The 19443-nt window shown below is 44.5% G+C and overlaps 1 protein-coding gene across 4 annotated transcripts in view; it reads right to left on the reverse strand.

Moving 5' to 3' along the window:
- Nucleotides 1-19443, reverse strand: part of LOC103695979 (SKP1-like protein 21) — a 33675-nt gene that overhangs the window by 6772 nt on the left and 7460 nt on the right. For all 4 annotated transcript variants that reach the window (XR_003383238.2, XM_026800731.2, XM_026800730.2 and 1 more), the window contains 2 exons: nucleotides 2770-2873; nucleotides 2508-2680 (listed from right to left, as the gene is read on the reverse strand). Coding sequence is in view for 3 of the 4 variants with exons in the window: in XM_026800731.2 (XP_026656532.1) it covers nucleotides 2508-2680; nucleotides 2770-2873 (277 nt within the window). In the remaining variant the exon portion in view is untranslated. The remainder of the gene's footprint in view (nucleotides 1-2507; nucleotides 2681-2769; nucleotides 2874-19443) is intronic.

A 19443-nucleotide genomic window follows, 5' to 3' on the forward strand; every position in this document is an offset into this window, starting at 1 on the left:
TTGAATTTCTTACCTTCTATAACCTGATGTTTCAGAATGCCAGCAGTGGGCTTTCCAGATTGCAATGCATGCACGGACATAGATAACAAATAAACCAACATAAATGATCATCAAAAATGAATTATCCATTAGGGATGAAAATTTCACAAGATTCAGTTTAGTTTTCATACAACTTTCAATATGTTGTTTAAGTATTTTTTTTAAGAACCCATCATATGTTTCAGCCTCGGAATAATACTTCTCAAGGGTTACCCGACAATCTTAAGTACGTGATGCTTCCGAATAGCATTACATTGTACAAAGTGAAAAGTGCAACACTTCTTTAATAAACCGAATACAATATAGAGACATAAAGACAAAGTGAAAACTATATTCTTTTCTTGAATAAAATCAGGGAGTCTCACCAGCCCCATGCCTTGAACTGAATTGCATCTGATCAACAAGGATTCAAGTTGTCACACAACAAACAACTCACAAAGAGAAACTTCAAATCCAACGTCAATGAATCAACATCGAACCTGGTCCTTCTTTGTCAGCTTCTAAGAAGCCTTATGATGATCTGACAGTTAAAATACAAGCCCTTGACTAAAAGCAAACTAATGCTAGAGTTTCTGAATATAACAGAAACTTTGTTTACCCAGAAACACTACAAAAACAGAACTTCTCTAGCACCTCCGAGAGCCATCCACCAAGCAATGTCAGATAAGTCACAACTTATTCGTGATTCCACACAATTCCAGTGTTCAATACAGATTATGCCACAAAAAAATGCCTAGTTTCAGCAAACTTTTTCTGCAGATTTATCTCCTTCATTTGGTTCAAAGTTGAGAGTTCTAAAGGGACAATCAATGAATAAAATTTATGCAATTGGTCTTGTAAATAAAGTCATGATGAATTATTTTGGTAATGTTATCCATCTTCTACTGTTCACGGCACTCACGACTTCCACCTGCCTTGCACTTCAAAATTTTGTGGCACTCACTTCCATAGCCAGTCAGCTCATCCTAGAGCTCCATACCAGTCTCCTATCAGCTAAATTTTCAATTATGAAAAGAAAGGTGTCCCGGTGCTTGAGGCTCGAACACTGCGGGGTAGATTATGAAAAGAAAGGTCAAATGTATGCAGGCTTACCTCTGCATGCAAGTAGATTGTTTCCATGTTTCAAACTTTTGGAACAAATGGGAAAAAAATCAGAAATTCTTAAGGCTTTGTCTGATTACGTCTTGCACCAACAAAGTCAAACCACTGAGCAGCTTATTAATTAATATTTACTTTTATTAATTGATATTTCAAATTTAAATTTAAAATAATTTCAATTAAATTAACTGATTAACTGCCTTTATTAGGAACTGAACCAGCATCCTTGGAGTTAGCCGCCACCTGCTCAACCACCACAGCAGTTTTTTAGTTTCTGTTTCATATAGAATTATATTTCTATTTTATTTTGAAAATACACAATATGAACCCATGACACCAAGGTCACAATGGAACAAACTTAGTATTCTAAACTCAAATATTATTCCTACGATAGAAATAATTCCTTATAAATCATAGTATGCAATGTGAATGCATTAAATTTCCTACCTACTGGGAGTAAATATTATCTCTTTTCCTTCACCTGATCAACTTGTATAAAAGGAAAAATACATTAATTTTTCCATACTTTTATCTTAGTATGTGCCTTGTATGAGAAAGGGGATGCAACTGGAAATAATCAAACAGCACCAAACATCTAAAGATTTTCATAAATTGTGATAATCCTCAACTACTGCATTACCTTGTTGTGGCATTTCTCGGCCAATTCCCACTTTAACTGTCATATCATGTCTCATGAGATCCATGTTTAAGGGATTGACAATCCATAGTAAAGAAAACAGAATGTCACTTGCAATGCTCAAACCAACGATGGGTTCTGTCTTTAAATATCTTAGATGCATTATATTCAGCACTCACAATAGCTAATCTCCACCACTAAATTTGCTGTACATCTTCATATTCAGGGATCCCTTAACAATCCTGGCATCAGAAACTTCTTTTAAAAGAAATCTTAGAAGCTAGGACTGTATCATCTTTTTCCATCAATAGCATTGATCACAAGAAAGAAAAACCTATCTTCCATACATTACTCCTAACAGAAGACATAGAAGAAATGTCTATATCCTCTTCAAGACTTGTAGAAGGAATTTCGCAAGTAGAAGTCAAGAGTTATTAACAACAAATGAAGTGCATATCTACAAACAAAAAAATCTAAAAAATGAAAAATATATTGTCTTCGTAACTAGAATCCCTTGTTTCTGAGTAACCAAAGACTAATTCAAAATAAGAAACAAGTACTTCAAAAGATAGATATGCATGCTTATGAAAGGCATAAAGGATCAACAGAACCAAGTAAGCCCTACTAGCCTCATTTGATAAGAACAATGCCAAAAATTCACATGAATAGAAAAGGTAGATTTAAATGAAGTTAACTGGTTTGCACTAAGAATGCTCAAACAGAGAACAATCACCTGTCAAGCTCTTCCTTCATTGCAGGATCTAACTCATCATCAATATCAGCATCTTCAAAATCCCTTGGTGCAAATGCATCTTCAGCACTGTCTCGCATTTCTGAAATTTGACTTGGACTAGGGGAATAACTAACACCAGCTTCATTTCTTACCACAGAAAGAGTTGATACTTCCTACACACAAATGTATAGATAAAATATATTAACATATATCAAATACAGTTGAAATTACAAATGAGAAAAGCAGATACTATATTGGTAACCTTCTTGTGCGATTTATCAGACTCAGTTCTGGAGGAATCCTTTGGTTGCTCTTTTTTCCTCCTATTTTTCTTTTTATTCTTAGCAGCTTTAGCAGTCTTTGAGTCTGTTGAAAAGTAAATTGAACATGAACCAATCTCAAACAAGTGTAATTGCTGAGCAGAAAAAGTCGCATTTCAATGGCTGGCATTATTGATGAGCATGAATGCATCACTGATCGATTAAGTTTCAATAAACATCAAACGTTCAACAAGACCACCATAATGTGAACAAACAAATCTCATTTAATGAATTTAGTTACAGAAACCCTTAAGCTGTATTCAACACCATGCTCCAACAAGATGCCACTGACGAATATCAAAAAGTGTAGTTTCCATACCACAAAGACTGCAAATTGAAAAAAAAGTGTAAAACAACCAGTTGTCTAGGACATGTTGTGTTCAAGACTAAACCCTTAAACATCAACTCAATATGCAAACGTTCCATCATATATCACCAGAAAACCATCAACAAAAACGGGTGATTTTAGATTTTAGAACAAAAACTAGGACACCTGTATGATTTAGGTGCTTTCAAGTCCACTAAACTTAGAATTGAGTTAACTGGAGGGGCAAGGCCAGTGATTCCTTGATTTTCATAATATGTAATCCCAAATCATGCTTTCATCATTCTCAGTATACAAAAACCAAAGGATTGAAAGAAAACCCCCACAAATGACATCCAATTAGCCAAATAGTCAAGGTTTGGGATTAATTATAACACAGGTCAGTATATTCCAAGAGAAAATGCATACTTTATTGATTCCCTCAGAAGACCAGTTTTCTTGGTTTAACCTAAAAAGGCACAAAATGAAGTAAGATCATCTCATCCATAATACAATTCCAGAGTCTCAGGATTTTGTCTGAACCAAACTGCAGATCAGTTGTCTCAGCAGACAATAGAACAAAAGCTAAAATTTAGAAAAATTCCAATAAGAGGAAGGGGGAGAAAAGTTTATATGAAAAAAAATGAAGCAGCAGCAGCAAAATAGGTAAGAATAAAATGCAAAATAGACACACACCCAAGGTACGCGGTACCGACTGTACCGACGTACCGGTGGGCATCGGTACCGGTACGGTGCCGAACCAAACCGAGCCGAACCGGTACTGTACTGATGGGGCTAAAAACCAAAAAAAATTGGAGCCGGTATGGACTGATCGGTTCGGGGTACCGGTTCGGTACGGGCCGGTACCGACTCGGTATGGGTCGGTACCGGTCGGTACGGACCGGTACGCGTCGGTACGGACCGGTACGGTTCGGAACCGAAATATGTAGCTGTACCGTACCGGTAGGATCCGGTACCGGTATGTACCGGCCGGTACGGCAGACCATGCACACACCCATAGGGAAAATAAAAATTACCTACTCCGAGAAGAATACATGGTACACAAGTTAAAGAAAATTTCTTATAATAGTTCATAAGTTATATAAATCATAAACCTTGAATAAGTAGTCATAAATAAGGGAACAATACTTAGATGCGTACAAGATTATTGGGAAAAAACATAAGATTCCACATTTTAAATAGCCTGGTCAAATCACTTAAGGAGATCTTATCAGACACTGTCATATTGTTTTTGGCATTCAATACAAATTTGGATCCTCCTTCCTACTTACGTAAGTAATATATATATATATATATAGACACACACATACATGGACACACATAAAGACTATATTTCATATAAAAACATCTACACACATGCCCATCAACATACTGTGGATACATACAAATATCTAAGCAAGTTAGCATATCATATAACCCAAGGAAAATCCCCAAAACCAATGACCATTAGCTAGTTACTGTGGCCTGCCACTGCATTTACAATGCCAGAAACCCTCTCTTCACCAAAATCCTAATATGATAATAAATATATTTGATTATGTCATGTAGTTTCTTCTACATACGGGTTTTATACACATTAGTTCAAGGTTTAATCACTCAAGGGATCATAAACCTAACATCTAGATATATTAATCCAGAACTCTAAATCTTAGTCAGGTGTTCTTTCTGTTCTCACTTTACAAGTGTAAGGAGGCCCACTTGAAAGCAAACATGTCCTCAAAACAAAATGGCAGTAAAGAGTAATTGAATGAGACAGCAGAGAGGGAAAATATATCCATTAATGATGCATTTACTTGTTGCTGTGATATGGTGGTTATTGAGACCAATCCAGCCGGTGGATGGGCACCCATTACTTCATGACACATGGAGGTTAGCTGGGAGTTGTGCTTCATTCAGCGCCATCCACGTGTACTAAGAGGCGAATAGAGCAACAGACTGGGTGGCTTCTTTCATGGCTAAGCACTCCGGAGGTATTTTATGGCAGCATTATGTTAGTGCTCCCCTTCAGTTCTAGGCTATTATGTTTTCTGACTTTCTTGGATGTATTCATACTAGATGGTTATGACTCATCCATTTTACCCAACAAAAATGATGCATTTTGGCATATTAAGAAAAAAAATTGTCTAGCTTATATTTTAATAATATAATAAATATTCAAATTAAAATTGTAACATGTCTCTTATTAAGTAAGAGGAGAGTGAGGGGCAGGGAGAGAGAGAGGGGGGAAGAGAGAGAGAGAGAGAGTGAAGCCCAAACACAACTATTGTGCATCCTAAGTCTTAGTCTACCATATTAAAATTTCTAAAAATCTAGTGTGACATTTAGAAGTTTTGTTTTATTAAAAAGGATTTTTGCACAAAGCCCCTCAATCTAGCGCAAGGATTTAAGTGTTATATCGGTCCAGATAGATTAATACATAGCAGTGATGGACTGATGCTTAGCACACCCTTGATATGCTGCCATACCAACACAAGATATTTGGTGTCACCTTTGCTATGCTAACACTAACCAGATTACTCGCATCCAATTGGCACATGTACCTGTACCAAGATTTTAAGTTTTGCCCTACACAGATTAATGACACCATCAACACCATCCATGGTATGTCATGGCTAGATTAGCACTAATGATTAAAGTGGCAAGAAGATTGGTAGCAAGGAACTTCACCTTTAGTAAAAGTGTTGGCTACAAGAACCACACCCCCGACAATGGTGGTGCCAATAGCAAGGAGGAGCCCAACCCAGCAAAGGTGATGGCAAAGAAAATGACAACAAAGGTAGCAATAACAAACCCATCAAGTGCAGCAATGAGTAATGGGATCCCAACAATGGCAATGGTAGTGGCTTCGAGCAATGAGAACCGGGATCCCAATTATCTAGAAATTCCAAAGGGGCAAACTAGGATAAGTATGGGAAGAAATAAACAAGACCATATCAAGGATCGTTCTGCCGATACCGGTGTCACACCGTTGGGAGAGCGGAATGGAAACACCGAATTTTTTCTCGAGTTTTCCTCCTCCCGGCGTGCGGCACTTGACTGTTTTCCTGCAAAACAGCAAGTCAGCCTACCTTCTTCTTTTCTCGGGCCAGGATCACGCCCAAGACTCCTTGGCTTGGCGCTGCAATGCCTTACCAATTTCCTTCCAGCAACGCTCACACATACACACAAGAACTTGGGGAAAGAAGCTTCATTGATCTCATCAATGGAAATCCCTCACAAGCCGAGGGACATAGCCTTGCAATCAGCCTACTTCCAAAACCCCAATGCCACCCACACACAGTGGCTCGGCCAAAGCCCCTTTGGCCGAATGGATCACTCACATACAATGACCCAAATCCTCACAGCATTCACTCAGCCTTTTCCCCATGGAATCCCCTTTGAGCCCACACTCAAGAACTCCTCTCACGGTGGGGAATAGCCTCCAGACTTCAGCTCCAGAATGCCCTCTAATGAGCCTCCCGTTTTGGCTTCCCTGCAGCCTTTTTATACTCTGCCCAGGTGGCAGCCACAGTCCAAATGGCAGCCCATCATTGGCTGCTGTCCAACTGCCCTTGCCATGTTGGCAGCAACTGCCCAACTGCCCAGCCAATCAAGTGCTTGGCTGGCCAACTGTGCAACCACCTGATGAACCACCTTGCCACCTGGCCAATCGTCCCCAAGTGACATGGCGTCCCTGCTGGAGTCCTGCTGGCGCCCATGTGGCTGACAGCACATGTGCTGCTGTCGGCTGACCTGGCCAGCCACCGTCTGGCCTGTGGTCCGCGCGCGCGCCTACCCGCGCGCCGTGCCATCTGCGCGCGCCCGCTCGCGCGCCGTGTCCTCGCCCGCGCACCGCCGCGCGGCACTGCCAAGCGCCTGGACGTGCGCCCCAGGCTGCGCACCGTCCCGCTGAATGCGCATCTCCCGTGCGCAAAGCCCCGCGTACCCGCCTGAGCCATGCGAGGTCTTTGCCCAATGTGTGCCCATCGCGCACACTGTTTCATGGCTTGGTGCCGCCCCAAGCCAAGCCATGGCACTGCTGAATGCCTGTCCGTGTCGCGCGCCCACGCGCGCGTGGCTCTGTGATGCGCGCCGCCTGCGCGCTACCGCATCCGGCCGTCCTGGCCTGCTGGCCGTGCGCGCCGGCCTGCGCACGGCCGGACGCACGGGTTCATGCGCGCGCCGCCTGCGCGCGCATATCCCTGCGCACGGGTGTCCACCGGCCATGCGTCCTGCCGAGCTGCGCGCACGCCTGCACGCAGTCATCGCGCCCACTCGGCCGTGCGCCTCCTGCGCACGGTGCCCGGCCGCTCCCGCTGCCGCGCACGAAGCCCGGCCGCGCGCGCTGCTGCGCGCGGCTGCTGCGCGCGATGCCTGGCCGCGCGCGCTGCTGCGCGCGGCTGCTGCTGAAATGGCAGCGTCCCAGCTCGCCTCCGCTCATGGGCTAGGACCTGTCCATAGGGTGCGCGCCGCCTGCGCCCACCTCCGGCCTGACCCTGCTGCGCCTCCTGCGCATGGACAGCGCAGAGTCAGCCCACTGCGCGCACGCCCCGCGCGCGCCTAGGCCGAGGGGTGTGACAATCCTCCCCCGGCCGAAGATGTCGACGCCCTCGTCGACTCCCCCTGCAGATAAGAGAGGATCTGATCCTCAAACTGCCACAAATTCGCTGCTTGCTCCCAAGTAGCGTCCGCCACTTCCTCGCCTTCCCATTGAATCAAAAATTCATTGGTTCTCCCCACCTTGCGCTTCCCAAGTACTCTTTGAACTTTCTTAGAGTATACCTTGCTGACAGTGGGTGGTACCCTCCTTGGCACCGGTCTACTTGCGTCTCCTGATTCATAATAGGGGCGCAAGAAACTCACATGGAAGGTGGGAAAAATCTTCAGCCTTTCCGGCAACTTTAGCCGATATGCCACAGTCCCAACCCTTGCTAACACCTTGAAGGGTCCATCATACTTTGGCATCAGCCCCCGATGGAGCTTAATCTTCCCCATCTTCTTCCATAGTTGTGGTGTGATCTTTAGCAAAACAAGATCACCCACTTGGAACTCTAAAGCCCTCCTCTTGCGGTCTGCAAACTTCTTCATGCGGCTGATAGCCTTTGCAAGACTCTCCTTGGCCTCTTCAATGAGTTCCTCCTTGTTCCGAAGCAAACGGTGGGCAGCTGGGCAAGTGTCCCCATCTCCTTGGAGTGCCACCTCCAAAGGTGACATGGGCTGAAACCCCATGCTAAGCTCTGCGGGAGTCTTGCCGGTGGAAGAGGATCTATGGACATTGTAAGAGAATTGAGCCACCTCCAACAAGTCTACCCAATTTCGTTGGCTCGCTGTCACATAGTGTCGCAGAAATTCTTCAAGTAGCCCATTGATCCTTTCCGTTTGCCCATCAGTTTGCGGATGGTATGCTGTGGAAAACAGCAATTCCGAACCCATTAGCTTAAAAAGATGAGTCCAGAACTTACCAGTGAACCGTGGATCTCTGTCACAAACCACATCAGCTGGGACTCCAAAATACTTCACTATCCCACTGAAAAACAGGTCTGCAGCCTTCTCTGCTGGGCAAGGAAATGGTGCTGCCATGAAGACAGCATACTTAGAGAACCTGTCCACAATCACATACACCGAACGCATCCCCTTCACCTCCGGCAAACCAGTGATAAAATCCATGGAAAGGGATGTCCATGGCTTCTCCGGAATGGGCAGCGGCTGTAACAATCCTGCCACCTTTCTGCGTTCCACCTTGTCCATTTGGCAAATGTGACAAGTCTTGACATAGTGCTCAATGTCTTCCTCCATCTTTGGCCAATAATAGCTTCTAGACAACAAAGCCATCATACGCTCGGCCCCCGGATGACCTGCCCACTGTGGGTCATGACTCTCTTTCAGAAGGGACTGCCGAAGACCAGCTCCATTTGGTACAAACAGCCTCCTTCCTCGTGCATACAGCAATCCATCTTCAGTCCAAAATCTGCGCGTCACACCTTCCTGCACATCCTGCAGAATTCTTGCATACTCCTTATCATTAGCAGCAAAATCTTTAAGTTTAGCTAGGAAAGTGCTTTGGAAAGAAGTCAAGGCAGCAACATAGCCTTCAACAGTCTTCCTACTCAGCGCATCAGCCACCAGGTTCTGCTTGCCTGGTCGGTGTACCCAGTCAAAGGAAAATTCAGCCAAATATTCCTGCCATCTAGCTTGCTTTGGGGACAATTTCTTTTGGGTAGAGAAGTAGGTATTGGCCACATTATCAGTGACAACTCTGAAGTATGTACCCAGCAAGTAATGGCGCCATTTTTCCAAACAATGGAGGACTGCAGTCATTTCTTTTTCATGGACTGAATACCGCTGTTCAGTGGCATTGAGCTTTCTGCTTTCAAATGCAACAGGATGTCCATCCTGTGATAACACCCCCCCAATGGCAGTATTAGATGCATCAGTGTGCACCTCAAAAGGGTTATCAAAATCTGGCAGCTTGAGTACAGGTTCAGTTGCAATTGCAGTCTTCAAATCAGCGAATGCCTCACTGCATGCTGCCGTCCATTCCCATGACTTGTCCTTCTTCAAGAGATCAGTGAGGGGACTTACCATCCTTGAGTACCCTCTTATGAATCTCCTGTAGTAATTTGCTAGACCTAGAAAGGCCCGCAACTCACCAACTTTGGTAGGGATCGGCCAATCTTGAATTGCCTCCACCTTGTCCTTCTCCATATGGATCCGGCCATGGCTTATGAGATGACCCAAAAAGGATATCTCTTCTTGGCAAAATTGACACTTCTCTTTTTTGATATACAACTTGTTGGCTCTTAGGGATGAGAATACAAGTCTTAGATGTTCTAGATGTTCTTCAAGACTTTTACTAAAGATGACAATATCATCTAAGTAAACAACAACAAACTTGTCTAGAAAAGGGTAAAGAACATCATTCATAAGGTTGCAAAATGTAGCCGGAGCATTTGTAAGCCCGAAGGGCATGACCAAGAACTCAAATGAGCCATACCTCGTAATGCAAGTAGTCTTGGCCTCATCCCCTTCAGCAATCCTTACTTGCCAATAACCCGATCTCAAATCCAGCTTTGTAAAATATGATGCCCCTGCCAATCTGTCAAAGAGATCTGAAGCATTAGGTATAGGATATCGGTTCTTGACCGTTACCTTGTTAAGAGCCCTATAATCAATGCACATTCGAAGGGATCCGTCCTTCTTCCTTTGGAACAACACCGGCGCTCCAAAGGGTGCCTTAGAAGGTCGGATCAGCCCAGCCTCCAAGAGCTCATCCAGTTGCTTGCGTAACTCAGCCAGCTCCAAAGGTGCCATGCGATACGGTGCTTTTGCTGGCGGTATTGAGCCTGGCAGCAGCTCAATTTGATGGTCCACCGGTCTTCTAGGTGGGAGCTCTCTTGGCAAATCACTTGGCATAATGTCCAAGAAATCAGCCAACAGTTTCTGCACCGATTGAGGGATTTCTTGCTGCACCTCGGGCTGAACTTCCCTGACAGCAGCAAGGAAAGTGTTTTCCCCACACTTCAGTCCCTTGCTGGCCTGCTTAGCCGTTATCATCACCCCCTTGCCCTTAGGCTTAGGAGCACTTGCTTCAGTCTTCACAAAACAAGGGGACCTTTCATCTCCGATCAAGATGCCACCCAAGAAAGGCATAAGGCTCACCTTGGCAGCCACAAAGAACTCCATACCCAGTATCAAATCAAAATCATCAAGAAGTACTATCATGAGAGTACATTTACCTCTCCAAGAACCGAACTCAAGGGTAACATCAGCAACTCCATTCACTGGTGTGGCCCCGGAGTTGACAGCCTTGATCTTGCTTGGGCAATTGGACACCTTCAAACGCATGCGCTCAGCTTGGCGTTGTGACATAAAATTATTGGTTGCACCCGTGTCCAACATTGCCCGCACTCCTTCCTTGTTGATTCGTACCATGGTATACATCAGCCCTGTGTAGAGAGGAGGGACCTTTGGCTCTGCAGCCATTGCACTTACCATTTGCAAAGGATTGACACGAGTTGTGCCCCCTTCCTCCCCATCAGGTGCTGCTGCTTCTTGCACCGGCAGCACATTAAGAGTCTTCTTCTTTGGGCAATTTCGGGCTAAATGGGGTTCACCACATATGAAACACCCCCAAGAACTCTTGCCCTTCTCTTGCTGTTGCTTCTTGGACTGCAGAACAGCAGGTTTCTTTTTCTTAGGATCGCCATTGGCCTTCCTTTTCTTCTGCCATCCTCCCTTGGCCGGCTTGCCATCTGAAGGCTTGGACTTAGCCTTCTGTCCCGCACCCTGATTGCTGGTGCGGTAGTCCACCAGAGCTTCTGCTGCAGCCATTGCCGAGGGGATATCCCGGACCCCTTGGCGTCGAAGCTCCGTCTGCGCCCATGGCTGCAAGCCCGACAGAAAATTGAAGAGCTTGTCTTCCTCGGACATGTTCGTGATGTCAAGCATGAGGGAAGAAAACTCCTTGACATACTCACGAACAGCCCCTGTTTGGCGAAGCTTCTTGAGGTTTTCCCTTGCAACCCAAGAAGTGTTGCAGGGAAGAAACTGATCACGAAGGTCCTTCTTCAGGGCCTCCCACGACTCCACATGAGGTCGGCCAGCACTCATATCATCTGCCACCCGAGTCCTCCACCAGAGTTTTGCATCACCATGCAAGAACATGGTGGCCATACTCACCTGATCACCATCAGGCACCTTTGCAGCCTTGAAGTAATTCTCGAGATCCCAAAGGAAATTCTCCAATTCCTTAGCATTTCTTGTACCACCGAAGGGTTTGGGTTCTGGCACCTTAACCCTTCCTCCACGATCGGCATGGGAAGAAGACGCTGCTGGAGCGTTGAGCATGTAACGCTTCAGCAAACCTACCTCTTCCTCCAAGGCATGTATCCGGGCTGACATGCTCTCCACCAAACCAGCTTGCTCCGCCCTTTGGTGTTCAGACCGGACCTCCACATCTTGGACCAGATCTTGATGAGAAGCCTCCAATGTAGTCAGCCTCTCTTGGTGCTCAGTGGATATAGAAAGCAAATCAGGGAACTCATCTTCCCCTGGGTTACCCACAATCTCTTCCAGCCGGGTAACTCTGTCCGCCAACGTCATAGTGCTGGGAGCCCACCAAGATCACTTCAAGAACTCACCAAGAACAGCAAGAACGCTGCTCTGATACCTCCTGTCACACCGTTGGGAGAGCGGAATGGAAACACCGAATTTTTCTCGAGTTTTCCTCCTCCCGGCGTGCGGCACTTGACTGTTTTCCTGCAAAACAGCAAGTCAGCCTACCTTCTTCTTTTCTCGGGCCAGGATCACGCCCAAGACTCCTTGGCTTGGCGCTGCAATGCCTTACCAATTTCCTTCCAGCAACGCTCACACATACACACAGAAACTTGGGGAAAGAAGCTTCATTGATCTCATCAATGGAAATCCCTCACAAGCCGAGGGACATAGCCTTGCAATCAGCCTACTTCCAAAACCCCAATGCCACCCACACACAGTGGCTCGGCCAAAGCCCCTTTGGCCGAATGGATCACTCACATACAATGACCCAAATCCTCACAGCATGCACTCAGCCTTTTCCCCATGGAATTCCCTTTGAGCCCCCACTCAAGAGCTCCTCTCACGGTGGGAATTAGCCTTCAGACTTCAGCTCCTCTGAATAGCCAAGAATGCGCCTCTAATGAGCTTTCTGTTTTGACTTCCCTGCAGCCTTTTTATAGTCTGCCCAGGTGGCAGCTCACAGTCCAAATGGCAGCTCCCTATTGGCCGCTGTCCAACTGCCTTTGGCCATGCTGGCAGCAACTGCCCAACTGCCCAGCCAATCATGTGCTTGGCTGGCCAACTGTGCAACCACCTGATCAACCACCTTGCCACCTGGCCAACTGCCTCCAGGTGACGTGGCGGCCCTGCTGGAGTCCTGTTGGCGCCCATCTGGCTGACAGCACATGTGCTGCTGTCGGCTGACTTGGCCAGCCACCGCCTGGCCTGTGGTCCATGCGCGCGCGCCTACCCGCACGCCGTGCCATCTGCGCGCGCCCGCTCGCGCGCCATGCCATCGCCCGCGCACCATTGCGCGGCACTGCCGAGCGCCTGGCTGTGCGCCCAAGCTGCGCACAGCCCCTCTGAATGCGCATCTCCCGTGCGCAAAGCCCCGCGTACCCGCCTGAGCCGTGCGAGGTCTTTGCCTAGTGTGTGCCCATGGCACACACAGTTTCATGGCTTGGTACCGCCCCAAGCCAAGCCATGGCACTGCTGAATGCCTGTCCGTGTCGCGCGCCCACGCGCGCGTGGATCTGTGATGCGCGCCGCCTGCGCGCTCACCGCATCCGGCCCTCCTGGCCTGCTGGCCGTGCGCGCGCCTGCGCACGGCCGGACGCACGGGTTCATGCGCGCGCCGCCTGCGCGCGCATATCCCTGCGCACGGGTGTCCACCGGCCATGCGTCCTGCCGAGCTGCGCGCACGCCTGCACGCAGACATCGCGCCCGCTCGGCCGTGCGCCTCCTGCGCACGGTGCCCGGCCGCTCCCGCTGCCGCGCACGAAGCCCGGCCGCGCGCGCTGCTGCGCGCGGCTGCTGCTGAAATGGCAGCGTCCCAGCTCGGCTCAGCTCATGGGCTGAGGCTGTCCATAGGGTGTGCGCCGCCTGCGCCCACCTCAGGCCTGGCCCTGCTACGCCTCCTGCGCATGGACAGCGCAGAGCCAGCCTCCTTGCGCGCATGCCCCGCGCGCGCCTAGGTCGAGGGGTGTGACAACCGGGGCTTTGACCGATTGCCCAGCAACATGGTTCAATATAACCTTGTGCTGGGAGAAAAGTCGGGCCCATACCGACACAATAGAGAGGGTGGGGGAAAGGGAGAACGAGGGAGAGGAAAAGAGGGAGAGGGAGGGGAGCGAGGGAGAGGGAGAGGAAAAGAGGGAGAGGGAGGGAGAAGACTGGTTGAGGCCATCGGAACGTGTCACAACACGTCAGAGAGGGCGAGGGAGAGGGAGAATAGGAGAGAGGAAAAGAGGGAGAGAGGGAGAGGGGAGAGGGACAGGGAGGAAGGGAGAGAGGAGAGTGGGGACGACCGGTGAACGGGTGCAGAGGGCCAGAGAGCCACACAGAGGGATGAAGAAGGGGTTTTGCCTCTGATTTCCTTCCACCTTCAGCAAAGGGGTTGCTGACTTTACTTAAAATTTTCAAAATTAAAAACGAGCCTCCTTCATGATCCCTGTTTCGAACGAAATAGAAGAACCAGATGCAAAGCCCCTCCTCCGCCCATTCGTGGAGCTCCGCGGCCCTCCGTTAGCCTCCACTGGCCGTCTGCCACCCTCCCTCCCCCTCTCCCTTTTCTTCTCTTTCCTTCTCCCTCTTCCCCTCCTTTGTCGGTTTCTCAATTTCATTATCGGAGCCATCCCGATCTGCCACCGATACGGCTCAGTACGCCCCAAACCAGACAGTTCAGGACGGTTCTGCCTTCCTTGGAAGAGATACAATTGTTGTTGGTAAAGGCGCCTACTACAATATATAAAACAGGGATAATTTTGTCTATTAATTTTCAGAGATTACTCTTGATCAGAATATTTGATAAGTCTTTCATTATCGCTAAGGAAAACTTGACTTGAGCTCTAGGGTAAGGGTGGCTTTGACCTACAAGTATGTAAAAGAGGGTTCTTTATATGCAATTAATATTAGAAGGAAGTATTTGTGTCTAAACGCCATTATAAAAAATTGCATCCCTTAAGATGTATCCCTCACTAAATATTCTCTTAAAAATGATTGTCTATGTCAAAGTTTCCCTTCTTGTTCTAACATTTACATATTTTTTGTACATAATTATAATTTTTAATTAGTATTTTTTTAATTAGAATTCCAATAAACACAAGCTGTAGATCCAAGTTGACACTAGACCTTGCTAAAAGGTTTTCATATTTATAGCAAAAGCAACTTAACATGAAGTATTAGCCAAAAAGGGAATATATCACTTAAAGGACCTCCTTAGCAGCATAGCTATAAAATAAAGAATTAGTGATAGCAAGAGATGCAAGTATCCACTTTAACCCTTGCTATAAGAGAGACATTTGAGATTAGGCAAAATGAACAAAGTGTCAAAGCATGTAACTTAAATCTTTAGCAATTTATCAGATAAATTCTATTCATCACACTCAACTGTTTTACTTCCATTTTTTATTTGTTCCAAGGCAATAATAGTCAAGAGAAAAAACTCTTAAAGTAAACTAGGGAAATGGATCCAGTCATCTGAGGAGAAAAAAGGCAAAAGCACTCTCGCATGCCAACTTTTTTCCATCCACTGGCAAGGCCATTGATTAAGGAAAGAGAGTGATGCTGCAATGAGCATAAAGAGCTTGTAGATCTTCAGAAGAATTATCAAGACCGAACTAGAACAATAAGAAGACAATTTTGAAGAAAAGAAGAGGCATTACAAAATTCACTACAATATATTCAGTTGCATAAAACTCAACTTTTAAAACAATTTGTTCATAACCCTTTCCTTAGATATTTATACATGTACCAAGTGATACTAATCCTAGTTAACTTCTAATGCGAGACCTTATATCTAACTTAATGACTCCTATAATGAAAAAAATATAAAAAAAGAAACAAATTCTTCATTGAATTATAGAGATAGCTTCCAAGTCATTTTTGACCATAAGTGACCAAAATCCATGAAAATAGTATCAATCATAAAACTCAAAGAGATCTTCAAGACGAGTCCAAGATCTTGGAAATGTGACATTTGTGCGAGATTCCAAGTCATTTTTGACCCTAAGTAACCAAAATCCATGAAAGTAGTATCAATCATAAAACTCAAAGAGATCTTCAAGATGAGTCCAAGCTCTTGGAAATATGACATTTGTCCGAGAATTTATGCCTTCAAGAAGCTTTCATGCACATTGCATTAGACTTCCACTCTTTGGTCCAACAGACCTCTAGATCCACAACTCATGCAACATCAGAAAGAGAGAAAGGGGGGATATGGTGAGAGAGGAAACCCACTACTCTCTATCATACATGACAATAGAAAAATAATAATTGACATTTTTGCCACCATTCTTTTAGTCCATATCACCCATAGAATCAGTTGAAGATGGAACCACCAAAGAATGTCTTCCATAGAACACAAAAAGAATATTATTCATCAGCCAAGGGGAATAGACATGGTTCTTAAGATCGCCCATCACAATACCATAAGCTAAAAAAGTAGTTTCCAAATGTGGCTCCAAAAGGATATAGGCCCCATTTGGGGAAGCTTTTGGAGGGCCAAAAAGCACTTTCTAGCCCTCCAAAAGTATTTTTGGATGAAAAAGAGTGCTTTGTAAAAATTTTGGGAAGTCATTTTAGCTTTTCTAGAAAGCTGTTCATCCAAGGAGTGCTTGGTAAAAAATTTGGAAAGCTATTTTAGCTTTTCCAGAAAGCTGAAAATAGCTTTTTGGAAGAAGCTCCATTTTGGAGCTTTCCAAAAACGTTATTTTCAGCTGTCGAAAAGCTATTTTTTTGACCAAAATATCCCTATTTAAAAGCCCATTTTTTCCCAAAATCCTCCATCCTACTGCCTCTTCCTCTCTCACCCTTCCCACTCTCTCTCCTTATCAACGCTGCCGGCTGTCTCTCTCTTTTTTTTTGTGAACTCACGGCTGCCCACGGTGGCAGCCACCACGTCGGCCACCACCCGTGGCCGGCGACCCCTCCGCAGGTCGTCACAACGCCACCTGTGGCGTACGGCCGGCCCGTGGAGCAGCCGGGCTCGGCCGTGAGGTGGTCGAGCCCCCGCCAGCCGCGGAACCACGATGTCCCAACCGCAGGACCGAGGCGAGCTGCAGCGAAGCCCCCATGGCGGCCGACCGTGGGGTGCTCTTTTGGGCAGCGATGTGCGCCCGTAGTGGAGCTGTGGGGTGGCGATGTCCGCCGCCTGCGGTGGTGACAGGCGAGTTGCCTCGGCTCCTGCCGAGATTGCTACTGGCCAGCCGCGGCCGCCGCCGGCCATGGCCCAACCCCTCCCACGGTCGCCGCGGCCGGCGCCGCCAGCCTCGCGGGAGAAGAAAGGAAAAGAAGGGAAGAGAGGAAGGAAGGAGAAGACGAGAAGAAAAAGAAAAAGAAAAAGAAAAAAAAAGAAGAAAAGGAAAGAAAAAGAAAAAAAGGAAAGGAAAAAAAGAAAAGAAAAGAAAAAGAAAAGAAAAGAAATAAATAAATAAATAAGGAGAAGAAGAGAAGAAAAAAGAAAAGAAAAAGAAAAGGAAAGAAAAAGAAGAAAAGGAAAAAAAAGAGAAGAAAAAAAAGAAAAGGAAAGAAAAAGAAAAATAAATAAATAAATAAATAAATGCATAAATAAATATGTATATAAATGAACGAATAAATAAATAAGATAATAAATAAATATATTTCAATGAAATAAAATAATAAATAAATAAATAAAAATATCAATAATTATTTAACCAATTTTATCACCTAGCTAGAAAATTTGTTAGAGAGATAAATGGTCATCAGAAGGGTGAAAAATAAATATACACTAATAATTATAATATTTTATACATTTATTATTGTATTATACTATAAATATAATATTATATTATATTATATCATAATACATTGATAATGTTATGTTAAATAATTTAATATTATATTAAATTGTTATCCTATAGTATACAATGTTATAGTACTATATTATAATAATATTATATTACATTAATATTATAATATATCATATATTTATATATTAATACATATTATATTTTATTATGCTCTGTTGTATAATACTAGTAACGTCCTTTATGGTCATTTTGTCATACAAAAATACTTTTTCAGTTTGTTTACCAAACACATATTAAAGTGCTGTGGCACTTTAAAAATGTAGTTACCAAACAGCAAACATTTTTTTATAAAAGCTCTACTTCCGATAACTCTACTTCCAAAAGCTCTACTGCCAATAGCTCCCCCAAATAGGGCCATAGTAGATTAAGATGTAATCCAAGATCCTAATGGCTTGATAACATAGAATGTATATTCAATTCATATAATGTCCCAACGTACCCAACTTTCATATGCCTGCATGAGCAAAAGTCATCAACGACAACCTTCTCGATGTAAATCTGAATACACGTAGACATCATATAATCAAAGACTATAAAATCAAGTATAATACTAGGAATTTCCTAAAAGCAGTATACAATCAAGATACAAATATGAAAAATGCAACTTGTGGGCACCACAGTTATTATTTCTTTCACATGCATATCTATTAACGCATGTGACCGCTTGTCACATGGCTTTCTAGGTACAAAAATTAATAAGTTCGGTAATTCAAAGAATCAAATTCAGCTGTAAGGTTTTTCTCTTTTTTTTTTCCCCGTTCTTTTGGAATAAGATGGTTTCCAACCATGGTAAGAAAGGTTTTGATCGCTCATACATTACAGTGAATCATGATTAGTTACATTTTGAGAAAGGGTGAAGATACCATACATGTTTCTTACAATCCAAGTGACTTACATGTACTGGGAGATCCTTTGACTTGTTCTCAGCAACAGTAAATGATTATGAAGAAAAAGCTTTTCTTGGCAGATACTACAGTCCTTTTGTCAACTTTCTCCAATATCTCTAGTTTCTCCTTCTCGTCTTCAATAGATACAGTTTGCATTTTACTTTTTAACCACAGGCTGAGCTGGTGAAAAGTTAATGCATGATTCCTCATATTGCTTGGCTAACACACCCTTGCTCATGAATTAGGTGTGATATAAAAGGTTGCAACTTAGGAGCGCACTATAAAATGTCAAACTTTGATGAGGCATACTTCGATCAATTAAGGTTACCCACTCTGGAAAAGGTTGTGGATTAAGTATGCTATCACACTTTGATAAAGTAAGACACATTTTCATTTATACAAGTCACATAATTCATATCTTTAATACCAAGAGTTACAAGACTTTCATTTAATAAATCCCTAAAAAGAATTAGGTGCTACATTAGTAACAAGATGAGATTTGCTATCAAAAGTGCACTAAGCGGTGGTTTAGTTATATGGAAACCTATAAGAATAGATGATCATAAAAATTAATTTTATGAAGACTTAAAACATGAGAGTCCCTGTGTAACAACATAGGACTTCATGCAAAAAGGCTATCCAGAAGATGGTATTTGGATTTCTTAGCCCTACACAAGTACCCAAGATCTACCCAATGCATAGCCAGTGTGGGATTAAGCACATGCCCGCATGGGTCTTCACATCCTCCCCCATTTAAGCCCGAGTATCATTGCTAGACTAAAGATCCAAATCCATTCAAATCAAATCACAAACACCATAATAAGCTCATGGTTAATGCAA

The sequence above is a fragment of the Phoenix dactylifera genome, chromosome 5 (assembly GCF_009389715.1).
Source record: "Phoenix dactylifera cultivar Barhee BC4 chromosome 5, palm_55x_up_171113_PBpolish2nd_filt_p, whole genome shotgun sequence".
NCBI lineage: Eukaryota > Viridiplantae > Streptophyta > Magnoliopsida > Arecales > Arecaceae > Phoenix > Phoenix dactylifera.